This window comes from Centroberyx gerrardi, chromosome 1, assembly GCF_048128805.1.
Source record: "Centroberyx gerrardi isolate f3 chromosome 1, fCenGer3.hap1.cur.20231027, whole genome shotgun sequence".
NCBI lineage: Eukaryota > Metazoa > Chordata > Actinopteri > Beryciformes > Berycidae > Centroberyx > Centroberyx gerrardi.
In genome coordinates this window covers 28424627-28448047 of record NC_135997.1, presented here as the reverse complement: position 1 = coordinate 28448047, position 23421 = coordinate 28424627, and the positions used below count along the sequence as shown (strand labels likewise).

The 23421-nt window shown below is 43.9% G+C and overlaps 1 protein-coding gene across 6 annotated transcripts in view; it reads right to left on the bottom strand.

Annotated features, from left to right (window-relative positions):
- The window catches only part of akap13a (A-kinase anchoring protein 13a), a 48913-nt gene extending 32067 nt beyond the window's left edge, over nucleotides 1-16846 (bottom strand). For 3 of the 6 annotated variants that reach the window (XM_078282595.1, XM_078282599.1, XM_078282600.1), the window contains exons 1-8: nucleotides 16721-16846; nucleotides 12553-12926; nucleotides 10946-10993; nucleotides 7368-7545; nucleotides 6809-6911; nucleotides 4598-4640; nucleotides 4200-4311; nucleotides 523-682 (exon numbers count right to left, since the gene is read on the bottom strand). In XM_078282595.1, coding sequence (XP_078138721.1) covers nucleotides 523-682; nucleotides 4200-4311; nucleotides 4598-4640; nucleotides 6809-6911; nucleotides 7368-7545; nucleotides 10946-10993; nucleotides 12553-12566 — 658 coding nt within the window. In that variant the 5' untranslated portion in view covers nucleotides 12567-12926; nucleotides 16721-16846. Of the gene's footprint in view, nucleotides 1-522; nucleotides 683-2025; nucleotides 2092-4199; nucleotides 4312-4597; nucleotides 4641-6808; nucleotides 6912-7367; nucleotides 7546-10945; nucleotides 10994-12552; nucleotides 12927-16720 lie in introns of those variants that run through there. The other 3 variants (XM_078282603.1, XM_078282608.1, XM_078282606.1) reach the window with 3 other exon arrangements.
- Between the last annotated feature and the right edge of the window lie 6575 nt (nucleotides 16847-23421).

Genomic DNA, 23421 nt, shown 5'->3' with positions numbered 1-23421 from the left:
TTCAAATTTGCACTGCAGGCATTTACAACTACCTGCCAAAGTAAAGAAAACACTTAAGCAAATGAGGGATATAAAGTATTGAAAGCAGGTGTTTCTACACAGGTCTGGTCCCTAAGATAATTAATCAGTTAACATCCCATCATGCTTAGAGTGTGGCGTCCCTCCAATAGAGTTCAGACACTTGTAGAATCAATGCCAAAGCACACTGAAGCTGTTCTGCTGGCTCCGGGTGGACCAATACCCTGCTAAACACTTTATTTCCTCCATTCTGGCAGTTATCTGTGTGATTGTGACCTATAACAAATGATTAAGTTGATATGAGATTGTTCGATACAGCATCTCTAATGCCCGATACCTTTCTTCACAGCTCTGGCTTCTTTTTCTCCTTTTTTCACGGTGCTGCTTGCTTGCGGGTTTTTAAATTACGGCAATCTTACAGCAACAGGAGCCCTGATAAGCGCTTTCCACAAGCATCAGAGAGAAAGAGAGAAAGAAAGACAGAAAGAGGATGTGTGGACTTACGTGTGCAGTGGAAGGCTTCCTTGGTGTTGAAAGCCTTGTTGCACTGGGAGCAGCGGGCTGCCTGGGCCGAGCCGACCGACGTGAAGAGATGACCGTTCACCGTCCTCTTGTCCTTCTCCTTGCTCTCCCTGTCTTTCTCCCTTTTCTCTCGGTCCTTTTCCTGCACAGGTGGAAGTAACACATCTTAAGAACACAACCCGACCATGCCAGGACAGGAAACTTTACTATTTTACCAGCCAGCTAGATGTTAAGAACAGAATAGGACTCCAAATGTTGCTTAGTTACCTGTAGAGTAGACTAACTTAACAGCCACTGACAACATATCTCAGCATTTGGCCGGCTGCTGGTGTTAATTTCCACTCTGAATCCAGCAGAGCAACACTAAAACTCTGATGCTGCACTACACAGCAGGGGAGCTTAGCTTATTAAGCGATCTCATTTATGTTGGCAACAAATTGTCTCATTAAGAGACAAATTGATCTTTTTTAACATCGGATGTATTCTCGTTTCAGACGGTCTTTGCTGGTTTGTCTGAGCCAAAAGACAGTGGGATTTTTCCACTAAATAACGGACAATGGTATTTCTTTTGTACATTTGAGTCATTTAGCTGAAGCTCTTATTCAGAGAAAGGGAAGAAAGGGCTTCAGTGTCTTGTGCAAGGACACTTTGACAGCACACTTGACTACTGATGGACACACATTGGCTGGGAATCCAATCTTTGACCTTTCCTTTGCAGGGCGGTCTCTCTAAAAAGGCACCAGCGGAGGAAGTCCTGTTTAGCTGTTGGTCATCTCTCTACGCTGAATCACAATCCAGTAAAGTGATGCAGAGAAGAACAGAGCTCTTATTCTTTTGGATTTACATCACAGAGACTCCACCCAAACCCAGAGGAAATGGCAAAATGGAGTTTCCAGCTTGTTTTAATGGGCAGCCCAGGGCCTCTTGGTTTGAGAGGACCGCAAAGCTCAGACGTTACTGTATTAGTGCTCATTTAATTCAACAGCTTCAAGATACCACGAGGTTGACTCAACCACAGCGAGCCATTTACATTTACAGCCATTACAACACTTAGCATTCATTCGCACTTCCTGCAACAATAGCCGTCTAACCAATGGTAAAACACAATGTCAAATGTCTACAGACTGGAAGCCGAATAACGTTTGCCTCACCACAACTCAACAGCATTCCTCTTTCTCAACGATATTCTGAACAACCAGTTCAACTTAGTGGAGAGGAAGTGGAAAAGCATGAGAAACCAAGAAGATTCTCAGCAAAAGTCTCTTTTTTTATGCAAATATCACAAGTCATTGTATAGCAGAAGCACAGGGGAAGTAATCACCTTTGACAATCGAAACCAGAGATTAAAACAAACAGGCAATGCAATGAGACATAACAGGCAATGACCTCACCACAGTGCACTAAAGCCATGGGGACATTTCTCTCTTTCAACACGATATCGTTCACTCAAATTTGACTAAGAAACCAAACACTTAATCAGCCTACCTCCAGCCAACATTTCCGCTTCAGCGAGAAGCCATGGCTCTCTAAGAATCTCCTGTATAACATCCCGGGCCGTGGCTGAGCGGCTGAGTGGACGAAGCTACCGGCACCGAAGCTCCACCAGGGAAGCTGCAATGAGGAAGTGACTGGCTCTCTGCAAGAAGTGCTATTTCTGCAATGACCCTGAAGTTTGGTACAGACGCTATGATGAAACGACCAAACTAGATCCCCCTTTCAGACTTTACATACTGTGTAGAAACTGTATGTGTCTCTATCTATATACATTCAGGGTTGTCTGACAGGGAGGAACCAAAGGAATAAAACAACGAAGAGAGGATGAACTAAGAGAGGCCTTTTGGATCTTTCATTTGAAAAGTCTTTACCCAGATGGAATGAATGAAACATTTAATTTTCAAGATTTCCTGATGTGTTAATATGCTATAATTCTCCTGACTGTGAGATGGGCTTTTAGGTCCTTAAGGGGTTGGAATCCTATGGTGCCTCCGACACCAGGCAATTTTGTTAATGCTGGTGTCTGATTGGTTATGGGCCCTGAGGTGGCCATGTTGGATGTCATTAAATATATTTACTGTCTGCTATGCATGCAATCTGTAACGCTCAGGAAGCCTATTGCAGCCAAAACAGGTTGGTTTTTAATATTAAAGTTTTGTCAGTTCAGCTACTGTTGGGAGGGAGGAACCAGACAGAGGCCGTGCTGAGCTAAGCTTCAGAGTCCTGTCACTTTAAAGAAAAGCGCTGACTGAAGTCACAGAGGAGATAATTTTTTTTTTAAAAAAACACAGTCAACTCCGTCTTCCTGCTTTACTTCCTGTCCACCTCTCAGTGCCTTGTCTGTTTCTGCTAGGGCTGCACAATTAATCACAAAGAAATCTAAATCGCAATGTTTTACTACTGCAATATCCAAATTGAAATATTGAGTACTGCAATTTCCAAATTGCAATATTGACTACTGCAGTTTCTAAATCACAAGAGGCTTGAACGTGTTGATATAAGATGAAAAAATGTGCAGCAAATTATTTTTCATCAAAACTAATAATTATGATTATAGCTCATAAAATAATCAGGATTGTGATCATATCTATGTCTGCAGCTGCAACAGTCAAAAAATAAACAATTTGGAACAGAGGAAACAAAACAATAACCAGCTTTGTTGAATACGTTTTCTTAGGAGAGTCATACTGTGACTACTGTGAGTTCTCTTTTCTAATCCGACTCACTCACTTACAATGCAAGAAAGGCCTACTCTATTCCCACAAGAAAAGACAGGTGCAAGGTAAATGACCTCTCATCTGTTTGACCTCTGTTTGAAAAAGAAAAGTGACTTCTATTGCATCTTTAAACAGTTTATAGCGCAGCAGTAGACCAGAGGTTAGAGATGCAGGGTTGTGACCAGAATGTTGCTGGTTCACAACCCGGATCTCTTGGGAAAATATGGATGGAAAGTCATGAGAAATACTCTCTCCTCCTTCAATAAATATCCAATTGAGCAAGGCACTTAACCTCTAACTGCTCCAGTGGAGCTGCTCAATGGCCAACAGTGGAAGACTGTGGTTGTAAGTAAGTAAGTAAGTAAAGTTTATTTCTAGAGCACATTTAAAAACAGCTTGAGCTGACCAAAGTGCTGTACAAAAGAACATTAAAATACAAAGTAAAAATAAAACACAAGGAGAAACATACCAACGACAACAATAAGCAACAACAAGGCACAAAATACAGAGTTATAGACATGACAACAGATTACTGGGCTTGTATTGGGCAGCTGCAGTGTGAATGTGTGGAAGTGTATGAATGTGAAGCAGGATGGGGCTGAAGAGCAGCCTGGGGCTCAGTTAGCCTTCCCTGGAGGAACAAGTGTGCTTGTGCTTTTTAGGTCCTCAGGGTGTATGCATGACTGGAGTGACTGAAACAAGGTTGACTTTAAAAGCTCCATCTGTGGTAGCAGTGTTGCTGTAACTAAGAATCACTGAACAAAATATTTAATTTGTGGGTTGACTTAGTCACTACAGATAGAAAATCACCAAGCTGCTTAAGGACAGACAGATCAACAACATCCAGCGTCTCATCTTCTATAGCAATGCTTATCAACCGAATCCGAATCCTTTCGAATCCCTTATTGAACCTTTTTATGTAACTCACACAACTCCATGTTTCCTCACCCTGGTTTTCTTATACATCTTGTTCTTGAGGTAGCTGAAGGTCCGGCTGACCTTCGTCACACTCTTTCCCTCAGTGTCGCTTCGCAGAGGACCAGGCTCCTCCTCTGATATACTGGAAGACACACACACACACACACACACACACTTTTAACATTGTCAGACAGCGTGCATTCACAATGCCTACAGTCACACACCCAGAAAAAGGAGGGTCTTTGGTTACGGTAGTGGTTCTACAGAGAACCATAATAACTCAAAGAAACCTCTGACTTGTTAAAATAAAAAAACTGGTAAATCAGAATAAAGAACTGGCTTTTTTGGTACTATATGGAACCCTGTTTGTTTAGAGTGTACAGATCTCAGATGTCTTGGAGAACAGCAGCAGATCCAGAGGGACTGACCTGTACGCCAGGGATCCAGAGGCGCTGGAAAATGACCTCATACCTGGAATGAAACAGGAGAGGAGATGAGCACTAGGACAGACATTCAGACAACCAGGAGAAAACCAGAAGATCATAATGTCTATTAGTGCAGATGATTTTTTTTAATACTCTATTCATCACAGCAGGGGGAAATTTTCTTTCCTCCCTCTGGTTGGGGAGCGGGGTCAGCCAGGTATCATGGTAAAGGGTACAACAGATTTGGCCACACTGGGGATTGAACCTGGGGACCTCTGGTTGGGGGATGAGCTCACTAACCGCTACGCCGTCCTGCCACCATTAAATGCAAGTTAATGACCTCACTGGCCTAATGGTTAGAGAATCAAGCTTGTGAACAGAGTGCTGCCAGTTCAAATCTCAGCTGCAAAACTCTGGACAGGGCAAGAGAACGAGACATGCCCTCCTCTCCCTCCACAACTACCTTTGATGCCAATAAGCAAGGCGTTTAACCTTTAGGTGCTCCAGTGGAGCTGCTTAGTGGCCAACAGTAGAAGACTGTGGTTTTACTGGGAAGCTTCCAGTGTGAATGTAAAGCAGGGTTGTGCTGAGAAAAACAGCACAGAGCTTCCCTGGAGAAAAGTTAAAAAAAAAAATTATTGATGAATTGTTGTTCCAGATGGCATTTTGGAGCTCTCTCCCTGACTCTGGCCTAGTTGTGGTTTCAGTCTGAACACACAGAATATGAATTAAAAGCGAATATATGCAAATCAAAACATACATTACAGACTTTTCCAAATAATCACCACAGAGTCTGTACTTATTTGGTATCAGTTAAGTGTAGTCATGCGTAGATTCCAGTGAACCTCACTTCTTTCTAAAGAACCATTTCTACCAAATATTCTGACTTACACACAAATATGCAAAGCATGGCTCACCTGCTCTGTATCAGAAAGACAAACCCAAAACAGGATAAAGAGGACAAAGTTTTGGCCTGCCTGTGTTGATAGCAACACAGTCAGGGAGACAGAAAAGAATGAGAATAGGGAGGAATGGCTCAGTGTCTTTGACTAAAGGTGACAGGCTCACAATTCTCTTTAGGGAAGACAGGGTTTCTTTGTCTCACCTGCACAGTGTGTATGTATTTTTTCCATTATTTTTGCATTTGTGTATATGAACTTAACTGAGACTCAGTGGGGGACTGGAGGAGCCAACGTCTTATTCAATGTCATTTGATTCAGTAGGGATCACCAGCACAAAGCCTACTACCTAGGTAAAGGATGGAGGTATGCTTTTCTACAATCTCAACTCCTCTACAAGCCCGTTCTAATCATGCATTCAGACCGCAAGCAACTTGAAAAAACAGTCACCAGAAGTTGTTTGCTTGTGAAAAAGTTGGCTGCAGCTGAACTTTTGGGCACCATTGCCCTTATGGTGCGCTTATTGCTTAGTTAGCCAAACCCACTTCACAATGTGAACTGCATCCTTTTCAGGTGGATAAGCCAACGCGTATTTAACTTTCATATTCACACAGTGTGAACCCGGCCTGGAGGCCTTTGGTTACAGTACCTTGCAGAGGGAAGGCAGATCCAGGGCTCTAACAGCAGAGGTCTCTACTAGGGAACAGCTACTGTTCTGGTTCTGGCATCGCTGCTATTTTCTACTGCCGCTAAGGCTAGCATACTTACTCAAGTTATCATCATCATCATCATCATCATCGCTAGACGAAGAGTCGCCATAAGCAAACTGAGACTTAGATTTGGTGAGGATGGGGGAGAGGTTAAAAGAGAAGGAAATTCGCCTCTTACGTCGCAGACGTCCCACCGCTGGGGGGGAGTGGAGGGGAGAGAAAGAACCAGAGCAGGCACTGATCACTCATAACGAACTGACTGCACAATCCACTGATAACACAGACCTACTGTATGGTGATGACAGCAGCAACAAAGCAGTGGATGCTGTCAACACTAAACTAAAGAAATGACTAAGTACGCCTTTCCATGGACAGCAGGGGGGCAGTCAGGTCTGGTAGCTGAAGAGAATTAACTAGTAAAGTGATCAAGACATAGTATATCTGTCTATCTACCTACCTTTTTACCTACCTACCTACCTACCTATTTACCCATTTACCAACTTGGCTACCTTTTGTACTACTTACCTACCTAGATACCTGTCTATCTACCTATCTATCCATCCATGTATCTATTCATCCAGCCAACTTCAGGACTTGTCACTCACCATCGATGTCTCTCTGGCTGATGGTGAGCATGGACACAGACTTGGTGAGGGGCAGGGTCATGGGAGGACAGCTGTGTCGCAGAGGCCGATACCTCCTCGACTTCTGGAGCAGGAGACATCGGACCGAGTCAGATTTATTTTAAAAAACAGGCTGGTCACAAAATGCTTGACAATGCAACAAAGGATATGAACCCAGATAGAAATAAGGGAGAACAAAACATTATCAACCAACACACGAATAATAAACTGACAAGTTGAAAAGGAAAAATAAACAAATGATTTGGCTTGAGCTCACAGTTTGAAGGATGTTTGCTTAAAATTCAATGTGAGTTGCCAGAGGAAAATTATGTTTATTAATTCTTACTAATCCCTAATCTGGCAAGTCTCAAATTTCCCCTGAGCGTTTCTAAGTCTTTTTACGACCTTTACAAATCTGTTTTTTCCTCTCACGTGCATCAGACTGAGGATTTGTATGAGAAGACCTAGAGGCCTGCTGCAAAAAACAAAATGAACATAAGAGATCAAATGGCCGAACTTGATGGTGAGAGTCAAGACCGACCTGCTCGTCCAATCCGCTGCGCTCCCCCACCTCCTCCTGCTCCTCCGTCAGGGAGACCAGGGAGCCCCTCTCCTCGCTCTCCTGCCGGGGCAGCCTTGGGGGCTCCAGGATGCGGGGCCCCTGGGTGCGGGGGCCTTTCAGCTCCTCCCGGCCTCCACTCAGGCCCTCCAGGCTGTAGCTGTATGGACAGACAGGTGGCAGAGGTCATTCTGGGTGAAAGTCTGAGTGTACTGAACACGCACACGCACACGCACACGCACACGCACACGCACACATATACACCTGGCCTTGTCGACATGCATGCAAACACACACATACAGAAACACGCACACCCACTGCTACTACAACAGCAAACACACACACATGCATGCATGCACGTACCCGCTTACAGACACACACACAGCTGGTCCTCCACAGTGTTTAGCTAGCTGAGTTATCACTGGGTTCTGGAGCAGATTTACAGCTAACGCAGCGGTAAATGACTTCCAACATCAGCATCAGCATAGAGAGCTGTGCTGCTGTGATTTACAAACCCAATTACATCGATCTACTACTGGAAATAAGAGGCCTTGAAAAATCCAATACAATGATTATGAAGAGGAAAACTACAGCTACATTTCAGTATGAGGTATGGTATATGGCTGCAGCTGTATGGCTTCAGGACACACTCAGTGATAGTTAAAGCTCCAGCAGTAAATCTCTCTCCTCTCCAGCCCTGGGGTTTGTATGGCATGTCCACCAAATCATCAGTCCAGCACATTCAAACATCACTAAACTAAACTGAACCAAGCTGAATAATGACTTGGTGATCATCGCTGACCAGCATAAAGCAGCACTCACCTATCCTCAGGGCGGTGAATGTAGATGACTATATCTGTCATAGTAAGGCCTGGACAAAGCCTCCTGCCAGTATTATTGTAAGTATTGTGCTGTATAGCTAGAAGGTCTTCTGTACTCAAGGCTGGATAACAATGGTAGCTGCTGTAGCTCTCTGCTGTGGACAGCTACTGATTGAGTGGGCATGGCATACACACACACACACACACCAAATGCAAATCAAGGAGCATGTAAATCATTGTGCCTTATTCAAAGTGGGTGATTGTGTTTTAGCAAGCAGAAAAAGATCTCTCTCTCACACACACACACACACACACAGTACCTGAGGCAACTATCCAGGCCATGGCTGAGGGGAGCGTCAGGGGGGCACCAGCTGATACTAACAGGGAGGGTGGTGGAGAGTTAGGTATGGAGGAGTGATGTTGGAGGTAGAGAGGGAGGTATGGAGGAGTGATTGTGGAGGTTGAGAGGGAGGGATGGAGGAGTGATGGTGGAGGTGGAGAGGGAGGTATGGAGTGATGATGGAAATGTAAAAGGAGGTATGGAGGAGTGATGGTGGAGTAGATGGGAAAGGATATGGAGAGGATGGAGTTACTGGGATGGCTGAGGACAGTGACAATGTTACGGACTGACAGGTCTACTGCTCTGTGTTATGCCACTTACTACTGTTAGAAACCACTACAGCAGTAGCCATTGTAGTACCCATTAATACTGCAGTCATCCCTTGTTGAATGTTGTATGATGTGGCCTGGCGGTTGGAGCAGTGGTCTCCAACCTTATGCCATCGAGAGCCAGCAAGTTTCCATTCCAACAAATCACTACATCCGCTGATTACCCTAATTAGCACACCTTCAACCAGAGAGAAGGAACAAATCAATGAAATCAGCTGCTGTTTGTTTAGAATTAAAACATGCTCTGGAGCTGACCCTGACCTCTGACCTCCCCAGGGGAGTGCTAGTAAACAGGAAATTCCCCTACAAGGAGCAGTACTATATCAAATTACTACAAAAGAACCAAATAAGTATGTTGTGAGATGACCTCCATGCCCATCAAGAACCATGATGTAACCTTCTCCCTCCCATAGGTTCACTCCAGAGTTGAGAAAACTCTGTCCTCACTGTCCACCAGTTAGTTTATCTACCAGGAACATCAAAGGTCCTACTTAAAGTCCCTCGCAAAGGAAAAGTGAAAAGTTTTACTCCAACCTCATCAACAAAAACCCTGGGAACACTAGACATCTGTTTTCTACCATTAATCATCTCCTGAAGCCTCAATCTCTCTCATCACCGGAAACAACTGAGACTTTTTCAGAGAGAAGGTCAATAGCATCTACTCTGTAATCTCCAGCTCCTCCATCTGCCTGGGATCCTCTGATCTCTCCATTACTTCACCAAAGTCACCCATTGAGAAGTTGAGGAAATCATGCAAAATTAAATCCTTCACATTGCCAAGTCCCATCCAGCCTCATTCAGTCATTCCAGTCAAGCTGGAAGTGTTCCACCTACATTCAAGACTGCCATTATCAGAAACAGCTAATGAAGCCCACCCTGGACCCGGAAGTTCCGGCCAATTCTAGGCTTATCTCCAACATCCGCTTCCTGCCAGAAGTCACCTAGCTGCAAGACCATCTCAAATTCAACAACCTTCATGAGATGGTCAGGGTCAGGGTTTGGTATTGAAACAGCTCCACTCAGGGTCATAAAAGACATCCTGATGGCAGCTGATGCTTGTTCCCCCTCCCTTGACCCAAGTACAGTTTTTGTCAACCATGTCATTCTTCTCCAGTGCTTCTACACCACTACTGTCCCTCTGGCTCTACCCTGAACTGGTTCAATGCCTACCTTTCTGGTAGAACTGAGTATGTTTCACTAGGAGATTTCAGATCCAGAGCATGCCTTGTCACCTACAGAGCCAAGGGTCAGTCCTCTGTCCCATCTTTTTGTACATGCACCCACTCGGCCATGTCTCCACATATGTTTCTCCAGCTCAACTGCAACAAATCCAATGCCATCCTAGTTGGCAAGCCCACCAGGTGCAACATTCACCTATAAACCATCTTGCCTTTGATAGACAAAGGTCCTCCTTCACCTGGGCATTGGATTTTCACCCTCACCCAACCTTTGATGACCACATATTAACATAAAAAGCCTCCTTGTATATCAGAACATTTCAAAGCTTTGTCCCAGTCTAACCCTGGCAGACTCACAGAAGCTGATCCACACCTTGATCTCCTCTAGACTGGATTTCAGTAACACACTCTTCACGGGCCTTCATCTCCTCAAGGATCACATCACTCCCACCCTGGCTTCACTGCTCTGCCTCCCTGTCTCCTCCAGGATTCATTCAAAATCCCTCTTCTGACTAAAGGAACTTGTTAGCCCACAAATCTCCATTCTCACCCTCAGGTCAACATATCCTGCTCCCCTCTATGGGGGGACTGGGCTTTCTTTGTAGCTGCTTATTGTTACCATTACAACACAAAACTCTCATGTCTCTCAACCAACTAGTTACCAGACTATTTTTTGCACATTCCGATCGGTGAAAGACAGCAAAACTTGAATATTTCAATACAATTCCTCTTGGGGACAGAGCCACAAAGTAGCAGTAAATTAACAAGCGCACAGTAAAAAGCGGGACTCCTACAATGGCTACACCTGTATGAATTTCCAATTATACTGCACCGAGCAACAAATTAATCAATACTGAAAATACATTAAATGATGGGCGTAATGTATTAGTACCTTCTCCTGTGAAAGGTCGGCTTCCCCTCACCAGGACTACGGATGGAACTGGAGGTGATGGATGAACCAGAGACAGGAAGTGGTGCATGATGGGAGAGATGAGTGGGATATGAGGAAATTGGCAGGTCAAAAAGAGCATCATGCATGGTAGGATAATCTATTTGATGATGGCAGCCTAATCCAGCTGGTGGTTTGGATATATATGGGCACTAGAATGCAGTTTCTATCTGGGTATAGTGAGTGGTTGCCAGTGGTTATGAGGGCCCTCAATTATATTTCTTTTCCTAGCACTTCACTCTTACATGATGATTCCATGGTCACATGATGTAAGGACACTAAGGCCCTGATCTTTGACATCTGTATTTTTGGTTGCTTGTAATCTTAGTAATCTAGGAACTGAAACTTATTCTACTGGTGCACTCACTGGAAGTATCTCTGGATAAGAGCATCAGATAAATGTCTAAAGCAGTTTTTTTCTGTTTCCATATGCCTTGTAACCCCTAGCAACCACACTCCAGGCAGTTCATGTTGGTTTGAGTCAAACCAACAGAGACGATAGGAATTGAAATACAGAAAAGAGAAAAAGAAATACAGTTGATGTGTTTGTGTGTGTCTATTGACGACTGTGTGTGTGTGTGTGTGTGTGTGTGTGTGTGTGTGAATGTGAATGAGTGTGTGTGTCTAGAAGTGTGTAAGTGTGTGTACATGGGTATGAGTCTATGTGTATGAGTCTCTGTGTGTGTGTGTGTGTGTGTGTGTGTGTACATGCACGAAGCCCCCTGCCCATGCCAGACAAATGGCAACACAGCTGCTCGCAGCAGGAGAAGGAAACACTCAGCAAGGCCCAGAGGGACGGAACGTCAACAAGCTATAATCTACTGGCATCTACTGACATCTATGGACATCTGCTGACATCTACTGACATCTATAGACATCTATAGACATCTACTGACATCTACCGACTGACTAACATAAGCGGCTAATGTCTAGGGCTGGGAAGCAAAATCGCCCCAAATATCATGTCAACAAACTCTAATCTACTCATATCTACTGATGTCTACCGAAACTGACTGACTAATGCCAGACTGAGTAACACCAGCAGCTAATGTCTAGGCCTGGAAAGCAAGACGGTCCCAAACATCCCATCTCAAAATGACTCATCAACTCCAAGGAATAAATAAATGATATTCTGCTGAGTGTTGCTGCAAAGGCCTATGGGCGATGAGACAGAGCATTGTGTAGGCACAGCTTAGTGTGCTGCAGAACCTCACTGTGGCTTTTCCACCAACAGCCTCTGCATTCCATATCTTATCATCATCTTTATACTTCATCAAATCTAGCATCTAGTACCAAGTGTTTTGACTGCAGGAATGGTATGCCCATTATGAGTATAATGTTTTTAGGAATTTCACAGCCCCTCAATTACCATATTGTGCACAGTGTAATTAGGAATTTGCTTCTTTGCATATCCCTCTGAGACATGAACACATTTTACCAGAGGAGTCAGTGGTCAGTTTGCTGCAACCACCCAATTTCCGCACAGGGATCAAAAACATTTAATATAAACTAATCTAATCTACTCCGCTCAGCCTCCATCCCAGTCTCACCTCCTCTGGTTCATCTCTGCGTCTCCACCGTTGTTCTTGCCAGGACCCCAGCTGTGGCGGCGGAGGGGCGACAGGGAGCGGACGCTGGGCCGGAGGAGACAGGAGCGCCGCGGCACTTCCGTCACTCTGTCTTTGGCCTCCTCCTCGGCTTCTCCTCCTGCTCCTGCTGCTGCTCCTCCCCTTCCACCACCGCTCAGTCCAGCAGGGATGGTAGCCCCTGTCTGGCTTCCCTCCTCCAGGCTCCAGCTGCGGCCCAGGCCCTGGCTGCCGTCGGGGCTGGAGCTGGGCGGACCGACGCTGGCGGTGTCGTCTGTGGAGGAGCAGGAGACGGAAACCTCGCTGGTGCTGTCTCCGCCCGTCACTGGCTCATCACCCTGCAAACGCCCAGAGAAAAGCAATAGCCTGGTTATCTAAAGGCCTGACTGCCCGGCTCCATGTTCCTACAGGGCATTGACAAAATAAAGGAAATACCAACATGAAGTGTCTTAACACACAAGCCACCAATGTGCCTTAATATTGATTCTACAAGTGACTGAACTCAACTGGAGGGACGCCACACCCTAAGCATGATGGGATATTAATTATCTTAGGGAAACTAACTTTTTGTCAATTAGCCACAGTGGCTGGTAAATCCTAAAAGTCCACCAGCCACTTTCACCATTTTACCAGCAAACTAGATGTTTAGAATAGGACAAATGATGGTTGGTTTTTGGTTACCTGTAAAGTAACTTAACTTATTTTACCAGCATTTGCCTGGTGATAGTTTCCCACCCTGAACACCCTGTACACTCAGCCATTCAGCATTCCTTCATTGTAGCAGGAGATGAATGAACAGAACGCTGCGAGAGCTACCTAACCCACAGGAACGGGATATAATAAAGACCAAATGGCATGGCTCAGGGATAATGAGCCAGAGCCACTTTATAGCAACTCTGACATTAAAACACACACCAATAAATGACGACGGCCTCGTGAAAATGAACATTTCCCAGGAAAATGTATTAAAGTTTTAATCATCATTTAAATTGACTTTAAGGCCTCAGGCCTTTTGGGGCTGGACTGTCTTGTAGTGATTCAATGCTGAACATATTCTTGTCTAGTAATATGCATAGTGTATAGCCTATTACATGTGTTGCACTGTCCACTTGCATTGTTGCCCATGTCCACTTGCATTGTTTACATTTATTGTGCTTGGCAAATAATTTGAGTCTGATTCTCAAGTGTCTGCTAAATCAGTGTGTGTGTGCAAGGCAATAACACTGCCAGAGTTAGGGGTTCCATTCCCACTGGGGCCACCCATGTTAAAAATGTATGCCCTCATGCCATTTAAAAGCCAAATGGCAGATCTAGTTAAGCAAATGGTTATGGCATGGTGGTATCAACACACACTGTATACTTCCTGTTTGTGTGTTGAATATAAAACACTAGCACTCACAGAACAATAGTCTTCTTATTTATTATGGGCAAAAATGAACGCGTTTCAGCCATCATCAGCCTTTCTAGCTGAAACGTGTTCGTTTTTGCCCATAATAAATAAGAAGACTATTGTTCTGTGAGTGCCGGTGTTCTGTTTGTTTTGATCCTTGCCGCAACCGTGCACCTGATACAGTGTTCAAGATTTGGAGCTGTGCACGCTGCTACTTTTCACTATACAAAACACTAGCCCCTTTCACACACGCAGCCTGTTCCATCAATGTGACGGCATGCCGTCATGTGTGAACAGGCGCCAGTGTGGAAATGCCAGTATATTTCCCAGCTCAGTAATGTTCCATATCGACTGTATGTGTGAAAGATGCCAGAACATTAACGGCACAAGCACTGTCCGTGTATTTTTGGTCATTCTATTTTCTTTTCACAAACAGAAATTAAAAAATGAAAAACGAATGGTGATTTGATTTTCATTTAAAAATCCACAACTGAAAACGGAAATAGAAGGTATTTTTCATTTTCCTGGTCAGAAACGGCAGAATCAACATTTATAAAGGATTCTCCTTTTCTTCTTTGCATGTGTAGTACCAGATGAGTGGGGCATTACGGATAGGATTAATTAGATGGTGTCAGGTAAACTGTCAATCCGAGAACTATACTAAATTGTCTTTCACATACATTCCTATGACTGTCAAAATTAGCTGGCTCTCCTTGTATTGTCCTATGTGACCAACACCGCCCGGTGAATCAAACTATAAAAACAATAAATAGTATTTGCAAATACTATTTGGCCCGGGTCTGGTGGGAAAACAACTCATGCATGCACACACATATATACAGAGGTCTTGAGTCGTCAGTTTACAGCTAATTCGTAGGTGTGAGGTTTAACTGGGCCCATTGTGCTGCCAGCTGCAGTGCAACAGCAGAGCATAGAGCCGCTTCTGTTGGAGAGCTGGGAATGAAAGATCTGCTTTATATTGCAGACATGACTTCCTCTGAGAGAAAGAGAGAGGGAGAGAGAGGGAGAGAGAGAGAGAATGCATATGTTTATGTGTGTATACATTCAGAGGAGAGAGTGCATGTGAGCACGCTGTGTGTGTGTGTGTGTGTGTGTGTGTGTGTGTGTGGGTGTGTGTGTGTGGGTGTGTTGAGGTCAAATGGAACAGTCCCATGACTTCAGCACTGGACTCACCAGGGAGAGGAAACAGTTGGGTTCTAAACTACATTTTACATTTTGAGCATTTAGCCGATGCTCTTCTCCTAAGCTAACCTAACTACAATGAGTGAGCAGGTAAAGAGTCTGTGTCTTGCTGAAGGGCACATGGACAGGACACATGGACTACTGACATGGACATATGGGCTGTTTCTGGGATGTGACCTATGACCTTACAGTTACAGGGCAGTTTCTCCGCTACACTAGCCAACAGCTTTATATTATATATCTAATTAGCTAGTTCACCAATCAGTGAAATGTGTAGTCTTTGGTTGGAATGAAAACCTGCAGACTCTCGGCCCTCCATGGCACACGGTTGCCCCTCCCTGGTCTATACTGTGCTACTGCTGGGATCTAAACCTTGGCATCATATACTCCTAGGCAGCTGATATTCTCCACACTGACTTCTTCCCGTTGTTGACAACGAAAAGGACAGACAGTTCACATCTCCGAGAGCATGTTTCAAGTGCTCAACACAGCAGATACTGAGAGATACAAGTATTTCAACTTTCACCAAAGGGCGCCTTGCTTCAAACAGACTTTCAACAGCAGCAGAGTGACAGCAGGGGCCACGGCTTGCACTTCCCCAAGCAGCGGTGCAGAGCTACTGGCTTAAAAAGATGCTTGGTGGATGCTTGGTATCTCAGCCTCAGGGTACTGATAAATAAAAAGCCAAACACAGACTAACAAAATAGCTACTTCATATACTATACCATATAATCCTTATAGGAGAAGTTGCAGTGGCAAACACAAAATATACACAACACGCTGTTCAGCATGAGCATGTGCTTGGACCATGTAGATGATTTGTAACTGAGCTGTTATATATGGGATTACCTGCTGAAACTAAGGGAATACATTTTTCCATTTTTTTTTACATTTATTTATCCATTGTTTTGTATGGCAACACAGGAATTTGAACCAGCAACTCCTTGGTCTCCTACTGATACTGTTATGAGTTTAGTGCCTTGTTCAAGTTGTTTGTGTGGAAGTGGAGTGCATTTCTCATTTACTGTGCATTTCTTTTTCACAGATTTTCCCAGCTGGTACTGGGAATCAAACCGGCAACCTTCCAGTCACAAGCCCACTTTCTCTGACCTGTAGGTGACGGCTTCCCCGCCAAACCCAAACTACAAACGGCAAATTAGGGCTGGACGATAATTCAATATTATTGTTTATCGTCTTTCAGTGGAATCATATTGTGATGATATGAAGATATTTTAATATCGTGACACACATTTCTGCTGTCTAAATTGATGATGACAAGCAAATTTTACTTAAAAACTCTGATAAAATGAGGTATGGTAGGAATATTATTTGAAAATTTCAGTTTTGTTTGACATCACACCTAACATTACCATTCGGTTCAATGAGATGAACATTAATTTGATTATTTAATGTGATTTTGCATACATGAAGCATATCGTGATATATATTGATATCGAGAAAAATCCTTATGATTATCATGATATTGATTTCCACCATATCGTCCAGCCCTACAGCAAATCAACCAGCAGTTGACCACACCTTTCTGAAGACGCTGTCATCTCCCGGCTCGGCACCGAGGAAGCTCTCCGTGTCGCTGCCCGAGTCTCTGTGAGCCGTGGAGGGACGACTGGTGGGACTACTGGTGCTGCTGGTCAAACTGGGCAACGTTGAAGACTGAGAAGAACCTGAAACACACAACAAGAAGATGTTAACTTTAACACTGAAAGGGACGTCAGGATCTTTGTCATCCCCCTCTCTCTCCCAGTCTTTCCTGTCTCTCTCTACTTTGAATTATCCAATAAAGGCAAAGTGCCAAAAAAAAAAAAAATCTTAAAAAATAAATAAATAAATAACTTTAATACTGAAACGTAGCAGGTCTAAAACGCAGAGAGAGCAGGAGTGATGTTTACTAGAAAACTTTGAATAAAAATTTGAATTCCTGATTACATCATATTTTTCAACATTCAGCTGTTAAATGGAAAAAATATCACATCATTGGCTTCACATCCTTTATATCTACTTCTTTAAACAAGCAGAACAAGTGGACAGCACAAACCACTGTCTCCTCTGTTTCCAATCCCTCCTCTACAACAGAAACAGGCCTGTTAGGCATCAGTGAAACGCTATCTGGGAATTTGAGATGGTGTGAAAAGTGGTTAAGGACCTGGCGGATCAATGGCCAACTGTCCTGACTAAAGCCTTCTACCCTGTCCTGCAAAGGCAAACAGCAGTAAGAACTTTTTGTGTGTTTAAAAGCTCTAAGGTCAGAGCTGAAGTTCAGATCTCATATCAAAGAAAATTACACCAGTAAATGCTATTAAATGATGTACAGTCCAGCAAAAGGACAGTTGAGTACATATAGTCTCATAAAGCCATAAAACCATACTAGGTACTCGTGTGGAAACAATAGCAACCCACCAGCACCCATTTTTGGGTCTGCACCCATGGTTTAAGAAGCGTCGTTTAAGCCCCGTCATTGAATGGGATGTAATCCACCCAACAGTCTGCACACAAAACATGAATTCTTATATAACACCGCATACTGTGGTGCTGCAGTCTATTGTACATGTAAGGACATGTACAGATACTATCCCAGGCCAAACTAAAAGAGGAAGATTGTACCCAACCACAGGCACATTACAGTAGGGTTTATTTTAGTCAGCAGCCAAGAACAACTGGATGAGATCATTCACCGAGTTTGTTATTTTGCATCATTTCTGATGTCTATTTCTGCTGGAATAACGGAAGTTAATCTTTATCCCAGGGGAACATTTTTCATTCCCTGCGCTCATATGACTGAGGGGAAATGATGTGTGTATGTGTGTGTGCATGTGTGTGTGTGTGCATCCATAAAGGGCCTGAATCCTGTGTAGCTCAATAGATAGAGCAAGGCACTAACATTGCTAGGGTTAGGGGTTCCATTCGTACTGGAGTCACCCATAATAATAATAATAATCACTAAAATTGTCTGCAGTCATGGTACATTAAGGTGTTGTTGAATAAAAGTGTGACAAGGATTGGTTTGAGGAGGGGGTTGGGGGATGAGGAGAAGGTGGGGAGGGGGGGGGTTGCAGTGGGAGTGGCCAATGACAGAGCCAGTCATTACAGCGTGCCGTCACACCACAATAGTAACAAGCGAGTAAACCACCAGGGGGGAAAAAAACAAAAATGACAGCCTTCCTGCAACTACACAACTGACAGCAAACTACCGACCGCTCACACACACGCATGTGATTGTGTATACATATAGACTGTTTCATGTGGCGGTCAAACCAGCAGAGCGTGCTCAGTCCTACTCATTTAGTCCTGACTGCCTGACTGAGAGACTGCAGGATCAATAGGCCTCGCACTGCAGCTTCGTTATGTCAGAATCACTTCAATCAGTTCATTCAAGTTCAATAAGTGACATACAAGAGACATACTGACAACTAACATAGTAGTACAGTACATGCTGACACACACAGTACAGGGACAATGCAGGACAAACAATACACAGTATATATATCAGGGGTTTCATTCCAAAATGGCAAAAGAAGTGTTTCCTGATGTTTTTTGCTTAATACTTCAAAAGCACAGATGATAAGATCCTCTGTATCAGTGGTTATGGACAAATAGAGACTCAAACAAAATAATCCTGTACCAATGATATTCTGGTCACTACATCTCCGTCTGCAGCTGAACACACACAGCTCTACAATGCTGAATGAAAATATGAATACTTCCACTCTCCATTTTAAAAATGTGACACCTACTCTGACAAAACGACTGCTGTCATGAAAGTAAAACTAACGATTGAATATTACTGAAGTTATTAGCTATTTCACAGTAACACCCCTTCAACTGTAGTGTTTGGTAGAAATGAAAACCTGCAGACTGTTGGACCTTGATGGCACACAGCTGAGAACCACTGCTATAAAATATTACTATTTTTTTTAATTAAAGAGCTTGAAATAGCTAACAACTTCAGTAATATTCAATAGAGAGTTTAACTTTCATGCCAGCAGTCATTTTGTCGGAGTATGTGTCACATTTTTTAAAAAGGCAGAGATCTCATTTTGGAAATAAAAGCGTTTATATTTGCATTCAGCATTGTAGAGCTGTGTGCATTCAGCTGCAGAGGGAGGTGTAGTGACCAGAATATCATTGGTGCAGGATTATTGTTTTAGTCTCTATTTGTCCATTTGTACCAACCACAAGGTCAAATTCCTGTTGCACTTAAAATGGGGCAGAAGGCTGGCCTGCTGGAAATAGTGTCCTGTAACAGAGAGGTCACAGGTTCGATTGCTCCGACTGCAATGCGTCCTGTCAAATAGTCCTTGAGCCAGGCACTGAACCCCGTCCTGCTCACCCATAGCCCTTTCACACACATGACCAGGAATATTATGGGATGCGGATCCAGGAGGAGATTGACACCAAGCCATCATCCAAGGCAGACGAGTTTCCATTCTGTGTTCAACATGGCAGACAACACGACATCCCAGACGCGTAGTGACACGGGTTAAACACTGACCTTTGACCCCAAGTGAAGCAGCGTTTGACCTTGACCTGGCGGGTTTTGGGAGTCGACCCTAAAACACTGACCTTTGACCCTCAGATTTCCCAGGTTAACTAGACCACTGGGAACAGGGAATCATTGTAAGTCGCTCTGGATAAGGGCATCAGCTAAATAACTAAAATGTAAATGTGAAATGCGACTGTGTGTGTGTGTGTGAGCGTTGGGGGGTTGTCACACCAGCAGAATTGAATGCTGGGTGTTTGCTCAGGCTCCACCCCCTCACACCTGTCCACCAAAACTAGCATGGGACTGTGAGCTTTGACAGCTGTCTCTCTCTCTCACAAACACACACACACACAGATACACACACACATACACACAGAAGCACAGAGCACAGGTGTAAAGCCCTGCTGAATCAGTGGGTGGTGGAGGTTGTTGTGTGAATGTAAACCAGCTCCTATAGTGCTAGACAGCTCACATGGCGAACAGTCTGTCTCACTGCTCTCACACACTGGTAGACATTACATTTACTATACATTTGTGATACAAGGGCCAGAGGTCACAGCACCCTGATGGAGCAGACAGATGGAACAAATTACTCTAAAATGCATGGTGGTCAAGCTGAAAAGAAGGCTATTTTCTTTGTTCCTGAAGAGTTTTTTACCCAACAGCAGCAAAATATTCCTGTGACCCTAGAACGATCATAGAAAATGTAGAAAGAGTGTTTTCAACCCACCGGGACAGTACAACCCAGGGCCAGACAGTCACACTACAAAGTTGAGAAACCAATTACACACCTTTCAAAGAGAATACACTACACCTGTAATTGAAACCTTCACTCCTTAATTCATATACATTTACTCTATTATTTTTGCCTTGAACCCAGGGCGCACCGGGCGTGTCTCCTCCTGTATAAATAAAACTTACTGAACTGAACTGAGCTGAATGGGATGCAGACTAGCTTGACCCATGATAACTCTGTTATCATGCTACGTTAAATAACAATGTAAAGCAGCAATGTGACTCCGAATGCCAGACAACAGCTTCTTTGTCCATGAGCCAGCGCAGAGGTTAGACTGGGAAACCACCACCAGCCAGACAAGCGCTGCCAAACTGTGGCTGTGGCTGCTAACTTAAAACCCTTCCACTGACACATTAGCCAGGAATATTATAGGATGCCAAACCAGGTCCATCCCATGTCGGAAGCCATTTACACCGAGGCTTGGACATGTGAATATCTCCTATCACTAGACCAGGGCCATGTTCAAACCTTGCACCGTTTTGCTACGGGGCAAAACATTTGCTCCCGACGGCGTGGAACGTTTTGCAACGGCTTTTGAGGTACGTTAGATCCTGTTTGGGGTGATTCTGCATTTTCACTGGCTACGTACAAACACCTGTCACGCGGAGGCGCAATTGGCTCGGAGAATTCTTTGAGGAGGACGCACAGAATCACAGTCTCAGCCAAAAACAACCCGTAACAAACGCTTTGCAACAAGATGTTCAATGCACTATGCACGTTTCCTTTTAAACTTCCTGTTTGCTACGTTTTGGGGCGATTGAACGCGCCCCAGGACAAACCCTTAATCCTCACTTCTCTACTGGCCGTCACCTCCTGACATCATCAAAAGCAGAAGTGTTTCCATTCCAGAAACTGCTCTGTGAACTTACCAAGTTCATTTTATTGTAAAAACCAAACTTCTACGGTGTATATATATATATATATATATATATATATAGCGCTTAATACTGTATAGTATATCGTTTGCATTTGTCATCACCAAAACCAAGGAGGCGCAACCCCAAAACACGGGTTAAACACTGACCGTTGACCCCCAGCGGAGCAGAGTCTGACCCAGGTCTCAACCGTGACATTGACCCGGGTGGTTTTGCAGGTCAACTTACCTGGGTCAGTCCTTTCACTCTGACCTTTGACCCTCTCACAAAGACGGACAACCCCTCCGATTTCACCACTCACTATTCTGCTTTACCACCACATCACCAATGATGGCTGGTTACCAGCCACTTTAGCAGGTAACCAGCCATCATTTGGAGTCCTGTCATATTCTAAACATCTAGCTGGCTTGTAAAATAACGGAAGTGCGACCAGTTTCCTGCTATGGCTGCTGTTGCTACCATATAACATGAGAGGAGAGAGGCTGAAGGCTGAGGCTGAAGGAGTAAGTTAGTGGGGGGCGAGAGAGAGAGATTTCCATTTCAAAGAAGTGAAGCTGACTCGTCCCAGCTGCTACAGAGGACGCACCCCACCCCCCCACCCCCAAATCCCTCCATTTTAATTCCCTCTGACCCGCCTGCACTTCGATCAGTGTCTTGCTCTCTTTCATTCTTTCCTCATTCCACCTTACCTTCCTTCCCTCTTCCCCATTCCCTCTTTCAATCAAGTCTTGCCTTGCCTCCCATCCTGTCTTCCTTCCTTCTTTTTCTGCTCTTTTCCTCATTCCTTCTTTCCCTCCTTGCCTTTTTCTTCTCATCCATTCGAACCCTTTCTTTCTTTCTTTCTCTGTCTGACAGACTGGTGTTTTCGTCTGTTTTCCACGACAGATAAAAGAAGGTTTGTTCTCAGCCTGATCCAGCTCCTCTCATTGATCTGTTGGTCTTTTTATTGAGAATGGGTTCTCTGCAGACTGACTCATCTCATGGAGGTCTAAGAAGCCTTTATTCTCTTCTTGCTGTGGCTGTTGACAGATATATCCGGCCGATATTGGCTTTGGATATCAGCCAGTTATGTCATCTATGATGGAGGTCCCTCCCCGACCAAAGCTAGTCTTCATTGTTGAAGTAAATAAAGGCTCCAATGATTATTAGACGTTACACAGAAATAACCATCTCTGGCTGCAGATATCCCACCTATCTTTGTTATTTAAATACATGACATATATGGATTGGAAACATGAACTGATCATAACTTATCACCCACCTAAAAGAATTTCATTTGCATGGGTTTCAGTTGAAGGTTTTAGGTTCCCACGATAGTCTAAATGCTATTTCAGAGGCTTTTCCACCCTGACAAAAACAAAATCTGGGGGAAACACTGCATGCTTGTCATTTTTTGGCATGAAAATGGTCAAAGATATTCAACATTGGCACAAAACATTGGCTATCGGCAGCTTCACTGGTCTTCAAAAATTCATATTGGTTGAACCCTAGTGTTACGTCTGATGCATATTTGGCTGATCTCAATTTCCTCTTTTGGGTAGAAAATCAGCAGACGGAGCCTCTTGAGCTATTTTTACATTATTGAATGCAGCATGAGAAAACTGCTGTCCAGATACTGAGGTTCCTCTTATAAATTTAATCAAAGGGTTTAAATGCCTTTGCTTTGTGTCAATGTCACTTCGCAACACATTCCTCTCTACCAGACAGTTTGGACAGTCACCAAGTCAAACATCAGTTTGCTCTGACTCTGAATAAAGAATTGAAGAGAATTTAACATGATTTTTTAACCAATACAGAATGTTCAACTTAAAGGCGTTTGTCCCCAATGGGAAAACTTGCAGTGTGGCTTATAACAGATACATCTTAATAATCACAAATAAAGACATAAAATACAGAAGCATACATACATGACATTAAAAAACAACAGAAAGAGAATTAGACTGAATGAGAGACATTTCATGAGCAACTAAGTATACCCACTTCCTGAAATGAATGAGCTGAAAGCTAATTGTCTTCAACCTAACCGACCCCCAAACTGTATGCCGATCCATTGTGATCCATGCTGTCT